The sequence below is a fragment of the Acanthopagrus latus genome, chromosome 23, assembly GCF_904848185.1.
Source record: "Acanthopagrus latus isolate v.2019 chromosome 23, fAcaLat1.1, whole genome shotgun sequence".
NCBI classification, from domain to species: Eukaryota; Metazoa; Chordata; class Actinopteri; order Spariformes; family Sparidae; genus Acanthopagrus; species Acanthopagrus latus.
The window spans coordinates 24,042,178-24,055,757 of record NC_051061.1 but is presented as its reverse complement, the minus strand read 5'-3'; the positions used below and the strand labels follow the sequence as shown (position 1 = coordinate 24,055,757).

Below are 13,580 nucleotides of genomic sequence, written 5' to 3'. Positions count from 1 at the left end.
TTGTGCCAACAGTGGATTCTGAGCAGAAGTTTTAGCTGACATGGACGAGAAGACTTTTAAATTATCCTTATTAAGGGAGATCATATGATTCCTTGTAGTCTGAGATCTTTAGTTTAACTGGCAGTAACTGTAAATATAATCTCGGGGCACAAAATGTTTGAGCTCTTCTGTAAATGGCTGCTTCATCATCCCGGCCACATCGGGTGTTGCCGTTTAGCACTTTCAGTTTGCAGCGTTTCTGGGTTGGAACAAGCGGCGAGGGTTAGCGTTTCACCTGGAGGCTCCTCTTACCTGCAGCCGTCAGCAGGCCCAGTGAATAATACCTGCATCAGGTTACCGTGGGCCTCTCATCTGACCGGCCTGCCACATTATAATTATGAGCCCTGCAATCCAGCTGGAGAGCTCAGTCCAGCAGGTAAAAGCGGTCCAGGGGGGCCTGCAGGGAGCTCAGGCCGGGGGGAAGGGGAAACGTCAGCTCTCCTTTCCAGGAAAACAGCTCTGAGTCTGGGCATGAAGATGCAGGATCCTGGCCTTCCAGTGGAGTGTTGGGTGTCCATCATACAGAGGTGTAGCGTTACAGCGCTCTATCTGTTGCCTTCATCTCTCAGCCGTCATTACCTCATCAGTGACCACAGACAGACACGCTCACTGACAGAGAAGCCGTCTGTTCGCGACCCCGGGGGGACGCGGCCTCCTTAGATTCTACGTATTTGCATTTGATTACTGCGGCTATTCATGTGGCGCTCTGAACGCGAGCCACCTAGCTAATCTGCAGCAGGGTCAGAGAGAGACGGTGTGGTCTACAGCGGCGCAGACAGCCGGTGATATATGGGGCCGTGGGACACTTGTCCCTGTTAGACCCCACACCGACCCAATGAAGGGCCACAGATCCAAGAGCTGTGGGGAACAAGAGTGTGACTGAGCACAGACAAAGCCCTGAAAGAGAAACCCAGCCACCCCCTGCTACTATTACCATCCACTGCCTGATCTCAGCCAGAGCCCCAAAGAGATGAGCAGGAAAAGACCAACGTAAATCTCACGTACAGAAACACTAAAGCGCCGGGGGGAGGGAGGGAGGAGGACAGGGTGGGACAGCAAGACAACAAGAAGGTCTGCAGCTCCGTGAGACTCGGTGCTGCGGGGAGCTAAATGCTAACATGTAGCATCAGAGTATAAAAAACATCATGAGATCAAAGTAGTTTAACTACATTTTGAAGAAGCACCCAGGTAGTTTAACTCACATGTCCTCTCCTGCTCCTGATGATATAAAGTCAGGTGAAGTGTCAGAGTCCACAGAACAGTTCTGGAGCTTCACAGTAAAACATTTGCACTGTTCAACCAAATCACCAGAATGAATGTGAAACGCCATTAAAACTCCATTCACCACATGTCGAATCAGCTGTGAGCGCTTCCTGTTTGCAGTGAACATGTGGACGTACAGACAACGATCACTGGATTACTTTGATACTGAAAAAACTCAAAATCATTTATTATTTAAGGCAAGTTCTGCACATGTAAGGAGCATCATTCTTAAGGATTTTTTATGTGGATTTATGGAGTCATTATCTCCCCCCATACTGATGGAAAAGTAGAGAACTTGCTGAATTTACACGAAGAACCACATAATTAAAAATTCATCATAGATAGCCTTCAGTAATATTTGTAATGTTTCTCCTGATGCAGCAATTCACAAAAGTGAGCGTTTCTCTAAGGGAGTCTGGTGAGTTTCCTCCCATCAACTCCTCGCTGTTCTGTAGTTGCTCTGCATGCTTTGACCTGTTCTGTGTTTGTTGTCTGCTGTGGCACAAAATGAATCCTGACCATTCATGAATTAACACAAAAGAACAGGAATGCCACACGCCTGTGACCGACCTCCATCGTACCTGTGCTAGTCTGACTAAAAACAAGTTAAATACACCATTTAGACAAACAAGATGCAGTGAAATGTATTTTTTTTTTATTGACAAAGAAAAGTGGAAAATAAAATAAAAAGAGGAGAGTAAAGGAATGCATACAGTCCGTCTGACTTCACTGAACCAATCATGAGGTAAGAGACATTAAAAGTGTTAATTGATCGAGAAGAGCTAATACACAAACCATTCAGGGTCGCTTTGTTTTCATTAAGAGTCCTTACTGACAGCTCTTAATACACAAACCTGTGAAACTCCAGCGTAAACTGCATGAACAGACTGACTGTAAAATAGAACAACTGTACATTGATTGCACTTTCACACATTTTAGAGGAAACAGGAGCAACATAACTGCATCTTTAGAGTTAATATCGACTGATTTGTTTAATCCAGGCTGCAGCAGATCTTTTGTGAGCGTCTCTTCATGAACACCGCCACAAATAAAAGACATTTTTTCTTCTCTGTAATAAAAACGCAGCCACCCTGTCGAGTCCCAAGTGTTGTTCTTGGCACATTGAAGGTCAGGTATTCATTTACAGGCGCCGTGTTCTTTCTAAAGTCAGCATTTTAAAGTCTTAATGGGTCTTTGTTGGAGAATTTTGCCTTGAGCCGTTTTCGTGTCCATTTGAACTTTTCAACATGAAGCTTGGACATTTCCTCTGCTGTCACATGGACAAAGAGATCTGTTACCAAGTTAATCTAAATGTTTTCAGTCTTGTATGAAAATATACTGTTTTCACCCCCCTTGAAAAAAATAATTAACCTGCATAATTTCTAACATTTCTACTAATTATTTTCTGACAAATGCAGACAGAGAGCAGTTAGTACCAACAACCCCAAACACACAAACACAACTAATACAGTTAATCAGTTCTACACCAAACATCATTTGGCAAACATCTCATTTTTCATCCTCGTAGTGCTGCAGTCACAATATTTACACTCATATTAAAACAAGAAACAAGTTACTTCTCTGTCAGCGGCGATCATTGCTGCTATAAAGACAGAACTGAAGATCGGTCGTCTTCTGAAAATATTCAGGTCGCGTGTTTTTATCTTGTTTGTCCCACAGATTCAGCCTGATGAACGACAACTCTTAATGTAAACAGTGACGTGTCGCTCACGCCCACATTCAAAAAGCCACAAGACGTTTTTTTATCTAATGGAGATGCAACATTAGTGCATTCGCTCACTGTGGTGAAGTAAAATATGAAGTGTTTGCTTTGAGTTCAGTTTAGGTTAAAGCAGCTACAAGGACCTTTGTTTGTGTTGATTCTGGCGCCCCCTGTGGACTGAAGCAGTAAAGATTCTGATCAGACTGGTGGGCAGAAGAAAGATGTATTTTTTAATTTCAATGTTTGTGGTTATGTAAGATTAGTTACTGTTACAGGATGAAACGAAGTCAGCTTTGAGTGGGCAGAGTGGGCACTCGGTTGTAAGAAGCCAACAGCAAGATGTAACTTGTTTGTAAGGCGAATATAAAATGACATGCAGGAGTATCTGCTGCCGGCCCACCAGACTACAGAGCAGCTTGTTTCCTAATTAACACTCGGCTAAAATCTTTGTAATTATGAGACTTAGGGGCATCAAACTTAATCTGTTTCATAACCAGCTAAAAGTTTCTTGTAGTACGTTTAACACACAAATTACCATTGTTGGCTAAAAGCAACCAAAAATGTTTTTTAACTTCCAGGTTTGCGTCTGCGTTCCTACAAACATCCCGAGCTCCATCTGGCTCCTGACGAGGGCGCCGGGCGGTGGAGACAATTGTGGCCAAACTGTGTAATTACACCATCACATGACAGATGGCGGATCATGTACTTCCTGTATCAATCAGCATCAGAAGTTAAATCTAAAAATACTTTAAACATCTTGAAAAGGACAATAAAAGTTGTTTAAGTGTAAAAAAAACAAAACAAAAAAAGTAGTCTGTTGTTCCTCAGTAGGATAGTCGAGTGTCTTCACCTGCTGGACAGCAGCTATTCCTCAAAGGAGGGTGTCGATCCGGGCGCTCGGGTCTCCGCCTAACGAGTCCCCGAGGTCAAACAGCTGGTCCAGGTTGACGGAGGAACTACAGAGGAAGTCACTGCGGCACTGTTCCTCCTCCTCCGGCCAGGGGCTCTCCAGGAAGGCTGTGGCGAGGAAGGTCTCCTCATCAAAGTCTGACACCTCATTATTCCTCTGAGTCTCCACCAACACATGGATGTCCGCCGCACCTGCAGGAGCTTCAACAGGAGAGATGTGGGTCCCTCGGACCGTCAGGTCCTCCTCCTTCATGATGGGGCTCAGAGGTTCTCCTTCCTCCAGACTGAGCTCTCCACTGAGGGCCGAGTCCAGCAGGGCGTCCCAGTCAAAGTCCCCCTTCAGAGGTCCGATCTCCTTCTGTTCGTCTATGGAGAGCAGCGGGGAGCTGGAGCGTCGGGGAGCTTTGGTGGCACCAAGTCTGGATTCCAGTGACTGTTTCCTCTTCTGCCCACTTTTTCCTCTGACCAGCGGCCAGGACCCCAACATGGTCCCCTCAGCCAGGTGAGGGTCCCAGTTCTGGTCGGCACCGGTCGCTTCTTCAAACTCCCGGAGGAGCTGCTGGGAATCTGGGTTGACGCGCAGGCCGCTCTGACCTCCTGCGGGACTCCAGGGGCCTCTGGACTGGGGCTGGAGGTTGATCCTGAGCCGGCTCTGCAGGGCCGGGTTGATCTGGACCGGAGGCATTCGCCGCTTCTTATAGGCGCCACTCAGGAGACGCTCAGCGTACTGCGGGTCAATCTTCCAGAAACCACCCTTCCCCGGCTCGTCCTTCTGCCGCGGCACCTTGATGAAGCACTTGTTGAGTGACAGGTTGTGTCGGATCGAGTTCTGAAAGTAGAGACAAAGTCATCAAACATCTACTTATTCTGGACGGCACATAGAAGGATATGTGGGGAAATGTGATTATAACAATGATGGATGAGAGGATTGACTGCATCCAGCAGCATGAAGACTATAAACAAGAAGGGCAGCCGGACAGCAACAGTATCGACCAGCACCTCTAAAGCTGATTATCATCTTACACATCATTCACTGAAACCAAACTGTGCAAACGCAGATATTTCTGACAGTTACAAACGCCGTGGAAAGAATTTGATGCTTTCACTCTGATAATGATTAAAAAGTCCAGAGACGCCTCCGCGTCCTCAGTCATGTTAGCGGACAGCTAAACCCAAAGTCAGCCAGTCTGTTCAGTCTGAACTCTTCCAGCAGGAGATGTTTTGGGTTGTTTTGGAAATATAACAATAAGAAACACATTTTCAAGAAGAAAAAATAAAACTCTCTCATCATGAATGTCTCACCGTCACGTTTGTCACCTACCCGTGGAAACAACAGTGTCATCAAGTCAGCGATAACCCAGTTACACTTTTAAAATAAATGCACCAAACAGCTCAGTTAGTTTTACGGGAATTATCACGGTTTTGCTTGAAGTCTCTTGTTCCTCTGCAGTCGCCTCACTGCTGCCTTCAGGGGGAGTTAACTGAAACAACAGCGATGCTAACAGCTGCTTTATCACCCTGCAGGCTCACTAAAGCAAACCAAAGTTTGCTGAAGTAAATTCATCTAGTGTGATGTGAGCAGTGTAAACGTGTCTGGGTGATTCCAGTATATAGAAGGTTGCTATGGTGAATCCTATTAGACCCAAGCTGCAACCAGGCAACCAACCGGTGCTCCAGGAAGTCACAGATAATAATCCAAGTGTCCGAAACCAGCCACCTCTTCACTGCTCACTACTCCACAGGGAGCTCTGCACAGTGGACTTTTAATCTGTGACACTAAAAAGATGCTGGTAGGTTGATATCGTTACCTCTGGATAGAGAGGGAGACGGCTAGCTGTTTCCCCCTGTTTTCAGTCTTTGTGCTAAGCTAAGCTAAGCTAAACACCTGCTCGCTGTAGATTCGATCTGACATCTAACTCTCTGCAAGAAACCAAATGAGTGCGTTTCCCTAAATGTTGAACTGCTCCTTTAAACTTATAACCTTTAAACTGATGGCGAGGCAGGAAGTACACATGGCAGAACACCACACACACACACAAACACACACACAGTGTAAATGGAGCAGTGACCCGCTGACCTTTGTTAAATATTATCTGCCCCATGCACGGCCTTACAATAACAGAACGCTCTGAACCAGACGCTCAAACTTCATCAATCATTTATCCAACGAAATTAAACTTTTCTTCAAAATTCCTGCACTTCTGCTGAGGGAAAATATTCTGCTGCTCTTCCTTCCACCCCCCAACACCTGTGTTTGTCCAGCCGGAACAACCAGTCAGCTGCAAAGTGATAAAAAAATGAGTGGGCCGAGTGTTTAATTCATGTTTTCTGTGCAGTTCAGGGAGAGTTTCTCAGTTTCTGGCCTCTGCAGTTATTAATCAGCTCTCAGCTCAGTCAGCCTGAGAGGATCAGTGTGCTGCGCTGCTTTAAAATCACATTTCTCTGTTCTTTAAATAGAAGCAAAGCCTGTTTCCAGCTGTGATCTGACCCCTGACACCAGCCCAGACAAAGGGAAGTGTGTGAGAATGATGCGTCCTTTAAAACTCTGTGTGTGTGTGTGTGTGTGTGTGTGTGTGTGTGTGTGTGTGTGTGTGTGTGTGTGTGTGTGTGTGTGTGTGTGTGTGTGTGGTCTGTTACCTGCCAGGTGGGATCAGCGTGTCTGTAGTAGCAGAAGTTGTCGGTGATCCACTTGTAGATGCAGGACAGAGTGATCTTGCTCTTCTTGCTCGCCTGCATGGCCATGCAGATGAGCGTCGCGTACGAGTACGGCGGCTTGATGTGCGCGTTGGTCTTGTAGTCCACCTCGTCGGGGCAGTGGCCGTGAGCCACGATGCCCGGGAGGGACTGCATCCTGCTGTAGGCCGCCGCTGTGGGCTTCCCGGGGGTCAGAGGCATGCCGATGGAGGCGGGGTCCCCGGCCAGAGGGGAGGCCGGGGCGTCGGAACCCGGCGGCTGGTGGCCGAACAGGTGCGGCTGGTGGTGGGACTGCTGCGGCACGTTGGCACCGAGGATGGAGAACTCCTGCAGCCACTGCAGGCTGGTCAGGCTGTCGTCCAGGTTGATGGAGCTGCAGCTGCTGTTGTTGTTGCTGTCGTTGGTGTTTGTGTTGTTGTTGTTGTTGTTGTTGTTGACGCCGTCCCGCTCCTCCGCCTGAGCCGCCGCCGTCACCACCTCCTCCTCCAGGCCCACCGAGCCTTCAGGCCAGGGGTCAGCACAGCTCAGAGACAGCATGGCTCTCTCTCTCTCTCTCTCTCTCTCTCTCTGTCTCTCTGTCACCCTCCTCCTCCTCTTCTTCCTGCCACCGCCTGTCAGGACCCAAAATATACACCCAACTTCAACAAAGTGCGAAAGGCCGGACAATGATGGCCCTATTTGAAAACAGAGCCTCTGTGTGTGCGCGCGTAAAGACGCTCAGATCCACATTTAAATCCTGTCTGTCACCTGTGAGTGTGAATGTGTGTGTGAAAGTGTGTGTGTAGGTGATGAGGAGATGTAGAAACTAAAACTCATTACTCAAAACAGGTAAAAACCCAAAGCCTCAAAAAAAGGAAACAGATTTCCGTGTGGATGCACAGAACATTCCCGAAACACTCCGTTACGCACGGAGCGCGTCACCGCTGTAACGGCACCTGAAGCGATTTGGCGCACAGAAATGCATTAAATTGTTTTGGAAATAAAACTTTAAAATGACTTGTTATTTCGTTATTAAATTTGAGATGTAGAGTTTATTTGAGGATTTGTGGAAATTTACGCGTAAAATGCGCCTTTTTTAAGCACCAATGATTCCGTTTAATTTCGCTAAAACAATACAGATCTGATTATTTTTCACTCTGTTTCAGTTCCGGTATGTAACCTCAGTGGTTTTGCCTGGATGTGGTGCATGTTGTGCAGGTGTTACAGGTGTGAGAATCTGGTTTCATCTCTTTATAATAAAGTTCCAGACTCACCTTCTTTTCTTCTCCGCTGTTGAACGGAGACTTTTTAAATCCAAACGTGCAGCTGTTGTCGGATGTTCAGCTCCTCCTGAGTGAGCTGCACCTGTTGCTCACTGGTTCAGCGGGTGGAGACGCTGACGGATTCCTGTGGATGAGCTCGGTTCTGTGCGGTCAGCGGCTGCAGGCCGTCGGGAGGCAGTTTAATACCTGCAGCAGGAGGTTTGTCCCGCAGCCATAGAAACGGGACTCCCCCTTGTAAACAGCTTCCCGCTCCTCCATTGGCCCGCGCGTCTCCATGGCGCTTCATTTTTAATCACTCTCAAGACAACTGTGGCTGCAGGTGCTCAAACTGAGGCCCGGGGACTCACCGGGGGACCTCCGAGGACTTTAAATAGGGATTACTTTAATTCTGCAGTAATTAAACTCTAAAATGAGATTAATCTGAGACCATCAAAGACTCTGAGTTTGTCCCGAATATTACTGCTACTTTCACATGTAACGTGTGTGCGAGAGTAACGCTGCAGCAAGTAAGTAGTGTTAGAATATTACTTGAGTAAAAGTATCTGATATTTAACCGACGTGTGTGTAAATTACTGATAGAATGAATGAACGTGACTGCAGAGTAACTTGTAAATAAAATAACGTGTAAAAGTACAACGTTTACCTCCAACATGTGGAGTGGAAGTATAAAACTCGAGTTCACATCGTTAAAAACTGTATTTGAGTAAATGTACTTAGTTACATTCATCAGTGGACTCAGATTCAGTCACAGGAGATATTTTACTGAACAACCAGAACTTTGTGCTGATGATTCTTTAGGTACACTTCACATTACTTCTATTCTTTTCAGAGAAACTTGAAACTTGTAATGGATTACTTTTACACTCATGTATCAGTACTTTAACTCCAGTAACATATCTGAATGTATTTGTTGTCATGTTGTTCCTGCTGACGGCAGAAAGAAGAACACAGTTCTGATTTAATGAGAAACAACCTGGACCCAGAGTTTGGACTTACAGGCAGGGGGGGAGTGTGTGTGTGTGTGTGTGTGTGTGTGTGTGTGTGTGTGTGTGTGTGTGTGTGTGTAAAGGAATGTACTTTTGTTCATACGACAGAGAGACGGAGAAAAGGGAAACAAAAAGGTTTGGCCCTGTGAGCGTAGTGTTAGAGTGGCTGAGTGGTTTCCTGAGGCGCCTCACAAAGACGACTGTAAAGCCATAAACAGTCTCTCTCTCACACACACACACACACACACACACACACACACACACACACACACACACACACACACACACACCCTCTCTCAGGTGCGTGTGGATCGATTCCCTCTGAGATGCAGAAAACTATAAAGAAGGATTAAATGTAAAGTAGTGCAGTGCCAGTAGGAAATATGTATTCCTATAGAAAAGTGGGAGGTTAAGTAGTTTTTCCTGGAGGCCAAATGAGGCTGTTTGAAGGTGGGACATCAGGGATATTTAGGTTTGATGTGAAATCCAATATTCCAGGGTATAATTGGCCGTTTTTGACTATTTTTGATTTTGCCATTTTATTTCACCTTAAAAACTATTTACTTTGTGTCTTTACTTTCAGCACAACCTCACATGTGTGAATGTACAGTTATTTTTTTATTTTGACATACTGTATTAACACTATGGACCTAAAATCACAAAAAAAGCCATAAAATCCGAGTAGAAACAGTAACATTTTTTACTGTGAAAACCACAAATATGTTTAACAAACCACTTTTTATTAATTATAATGCAAATATAAATTGTTTGCCAAATATGTGCATACATTTTAAAAATGTACAAATTTATATGTAAGTATCTACATTTAAATGCAGGCAGTGCTCAGATCTGCCTGAGACTCCACTACACAGTAAACACACAACACCAAACACTATATAACACAATAACTACACACTGCAAACACGCTAAATGTCACAAATCTCTCAACTCTCAATATCGTTGTCTGTCTCTATACTGACCGTCGCTGCCTGTCACTCATCCGCCTCCGTCCCTCCCACGACTTCCTGTTCCTCAACAGCCAAACTTGCTGCTGGTACACTCTCGTGACAAAAGCCCGTTTGTACCGTTTCTTCCAGACACAAAGTCAATGACGGCAATGTTCGCGAAAACGCGTGGCGGACATTATTTACCCTAAGTCCGGTTCTGGACCTGTCGGTGGGTCCGTCGACTCCGACGCTGGGCCGTGTTAGCAGCTAACGGCTAGCAGCTAGCCGCTAGCTACACACGAACATCCACAGATTCTGATTCCACTTTGTTGTCCGCGCGTCTCCGGATCTCCTCAGACCGGAACAGACTCGGTCCGGACTCGTTTAGTCTCATTAATCCACAACAGTCAGTTTAGATGAACAGAACGGGACCGAACCGCCGGCAAAATCCCGGTCCAGCTCGCGCAGCTGCAGGTATAAATCCACTTGTTGTCCTAAATTCGAGCTCTGCAGTGATTGGCTCTGATGCGCACGTGACTGTGGTGGCTACAGTTAGCAATGCTAGCGGAATTGGTAAAGCCATGTCATGTCATTGTCTGTAACCGCTTGTCCCTTTGCATGGGGTCGCGGGGTGTTGCTGCTGGAGCCAATCCCAGCCTTGTCTCAGGGCGAGGGCAGGGTGCTCCCTGGACAGGTCGCCAGCTCACTGCAGAATTTATAAAGCATTTATGAAATAATTTATTAACGGTATCATTGTAGTCCAAACAAATGCGACGTTGCACACCCTTGAACCAAGCTGCAGCCATGTTGAAACTCTCAGGTCAGACTGATCCTGATCTGCAGAGATATTTGAGGAACAGACACACACACACACACACACACACACACACACACACACACACACACACACAGATTCTTTGCTTTTATAGAGAGATAAGTTAAACACAAGTCCTCCGAGTTGTTCTCAGGCACTTGAGTAAAAGTATTTAGTTATTTCTCTGAACCAGCAGCCACAAGTTCAAGAGCATCTGTGTCCAGTCCGTCAGACCAGTGGACCCAGTCAGGAGGAGGGACCAGGACCAGGAGGAACCAGGACCAGGTGGAGGAACTAGGACCAAGAACAGGGGCTAGCACTAGGAGAAGGAACCAAGAGGGACCAGGACCATCCCTGCTCTGATCTCACACATGTCTCTCTTTGTTCAGACTCTGAAGGGTCAGTGATTCTGACAAGACAAACTCCTTCATGTCAGACTCCTCCTCCTCCTCCCACCAGACATCACATCAGCTCCATCAGAGGTCAAAGGTCAGAGCGGGAGCAGCCAACCACAGTGACCTCACACTGAGAGAGAGGAGGCTCAGGAGGAAGAGGGATTAGAGAGGAGGAAGAGGAGGAGGAAGAGGAGGAGGAGGTTCGCCAGTGGACTTGACTGACACACACACACACACACACACACACACACACACACACACACACACAGATTTAGATAATGAAGCCTTTTGTGGCTCCAGAGGAAACTGAATGTAACCTGATAAACTGCCTCCAGTGATGTCAGTCAGTGGTCAGTGTTGAATTGTGGGTAATGTAGGCTCCATTATTAAATCATAAATGATTTTAATGTGTTTTGTTTGCGTTTAGGAGTAATACCGCCTCTCGGACAGAAGAGGGCGCCACACACCAGTTAATGACGAGAGAGGTGACAGAAGCGCTGAGAGCTGCTACTGAAGGACAGAACTGTGAATAATGAACATGTTTTATTATTGAGTGACAGTTTTTGATGCTGGTGAGAGAGTGATGACGTCACTGCTGAGTCTGTGATCATTGGTCAGAATGTTTTTGCTCAGTGTAAAGTAACTAAACTGTTGTGAGGTAAAAAAAAAAAAAAAAAAGTACAATAAACAGTTTTTATTGGATCATGTAAAGTTATTTGAGTTATTTGCTGATGTTCTGAATGTATAGGACAGTAAACTAACCTTTTAGATGTTTGTGACCATATTAATTGTTATTATTCTGTATTTAAAGACACTGAACTCTTTAACTTTGCGCACTGAGGTGATATAAAGTTGTACTTTTACTGAAGACATTAGTAGCCAGAGGTGTTTTACAGTCAGACGCTGATGTAGAAACTTGTGTTTGTGCTAAACTGAAATGAATCTGCATTAAAACTCTGTCATATAAGATAAACACGTGAGTGGATGGAGGTGGAGGCACATCATGGAGCTAACATGAAACAAACAGGAGGTGACAGGAGGCAAAGTCTGTGACAAAGTCCAGCATGTGGAGGAGTTTTCATGTTAATAATTCACCTCAGAGCTTTAAGTTTCACTGTATGTCGTTGTTTTGGTGGAGAAACGACCTCGAGGTGACCGTTTAACCAATCAGAGAGCTGCTTCACAGATGGCAGCCTGTGATAGGATGACTGAACAACAAGTCCAGGAAGAAATGAACAGAATGATTTCAGTCAAATTTTACATTCAGAAAATGAATGTAGCATTTTATATTACACAGATCCAAACTATTAAGACTTGTGAAGATATAGTAACGTAAAAAAAAAGATGTTTTTCAATAAAAGTTCATTTAATAAGAGACCCTCACATTCACTGACTTTCTTTATCAATTTATTTGTATTTGCTGTTTTTTTCCTTTTGCATTTTAATCCAAACATTTTTTTTATTTTTACATATTTTCTTTTAGCATTGTTGAATACATATGTACATTATTATGCTAATGAAGGGGCTGTCAATCAAAGTGTTCCTTAAAGATATATATTAAAAAAATAATTCATAAAATGGAAAATGTAATGAGAAAGTAAAGAAGTAGGGGGATAAAAAATGCATGAGCAAATTGAATGTCACATTTTATTTATTACTTTATGCCTCCATTTATATTTAACATATTTTTGGCACATTTAATGGCAGCTTCAGTCTTCCATGTATGATGGTTTAACATTTAAAATTAGTTTTGTGTTATGATGTGAACACATACTGACATACACAACAGCTTCATCATACTGTGTACATGAGTTAAAGGATGTTAACCTCCAAGATATAATATGTTATATTAAAACGTTATATTAACTGTCAGCTGGATCTCTTTAGATGTGAGTTTTCTGAGGTCCAGCTCCAAACACCCTTCAGGTAACTGCACCCTCCAACAATACATAATAAATAGGCCTCCTCTGTCACATGTGCTTTCACCTGCACCACAGATGAATTATTCAGGCTGGTGGCACAAAGAGAGCTGCAGCCTCATGATAAGAAGATTAGTGTTGTTCTGTCAGGTGAACTGTTCTCCACCCGTCTGCTGCAGGCCCTGTTTTACCGACATAACAGTCAGGATCATTCAAATCTGTTGAAACTGAGGCTAAAAATGGTAAAAACATGGAAGTCAAGACGGTTTTATATAAACAGCCCAATATCACAAACCATGCAGCGTTAAGTGCTGCGTGTCGACCAACAGACCAACAAAACCCGAGTTTAAAGATTACAGCCACAACATTTCTATTCCTTCCTCCTCTGTGACAGTAAACTGAATATCTTTGGCTTCTAGACAAAACAAGACTTTTGAGGTCGACTGTGGAGGACTGAAACTGTCAGAATTAAAACAATAAATAAATGCACCAAAAAGGAGGCCAAAAAATAATGTAAGCATAAATTAATAAATACAACGTGAGAAAAAGTCATAATTACTGATTAATTCACCTGGTTATTTACTTTCCCACTGCAGTTGTTAAATTGGGAATTGTTTGCCTTAATTCTC

The 13,580-nt window shown here is 44.7% G+C and overlaps 1 protein-coding gene and 1 long non-coding RNA gene across 3 annotated transcripts; one reads left to right on the top strand and one right to left on the bottom strand.

Annotated features, from left to right (window-relative positions):
- Nucleotides 1-1,940: 1,940 nt before the first annotated feature.
- On the bottom strand, nt 1,941-8,389 carry foxj1a (forkhead box J1a). The gene is made up of 3 exons (XM_037088211.1): nt 7,882-8,389; nt 6,572-7,239; nt 1,941-4,763 (listed from the first exon to the last, which is right to left on the bottom strand). The coding sequence occupies exons 2-3, from the start codon at nt 7,163-7,165 to the stop codon at nt 3,897-3,899; spliced, it is 1,461 nt and encodes a 486-aa protein (XP_036944106.1). The 5' UTR covers nt 7,166-7,239; nt 7,882-8,389; the 3' UTR covers nt 1,941-3,896.
- On the top strand, nt 5,288-12,250 carry LOC119013578. Of its 2 annotated transcripts, none has more exons than XR_005072779.1 (3): nt 5,288-5,724; nt 10,831-11,232; nt 11,460-12,250. It is a non-coding gene; the product is annotated as an uncharacterized LOC119013578 (long non-coding RNA). The 2 variants fall into 2 exon arrangements; XR_005072780.1 differs by having other exon boundaries at nt 10,814-11,232.
- Nucleotides 12,251-13,580: the final 1,330 nt, after the last annotated feature.

What these genes read in the sequence shown, in the direction of transcription:
- foxj1a (XM_037088211.1), bottom strand. Translation starts at nt 7,165, where the DNA reads ATGCTGTCTCTGAGCTGTGCTGACCCCTGGCCTGAAGGCTCGGTGGGC. An exon ending in ACGCTGATCCCACCTGGCAG is followed by an intron (nt 4,764 to 6,571) that starts GTAACAGACCAC and finishes CTCTACTTTCAG; the next exon opens with AACTCGATCCGACACAACCT.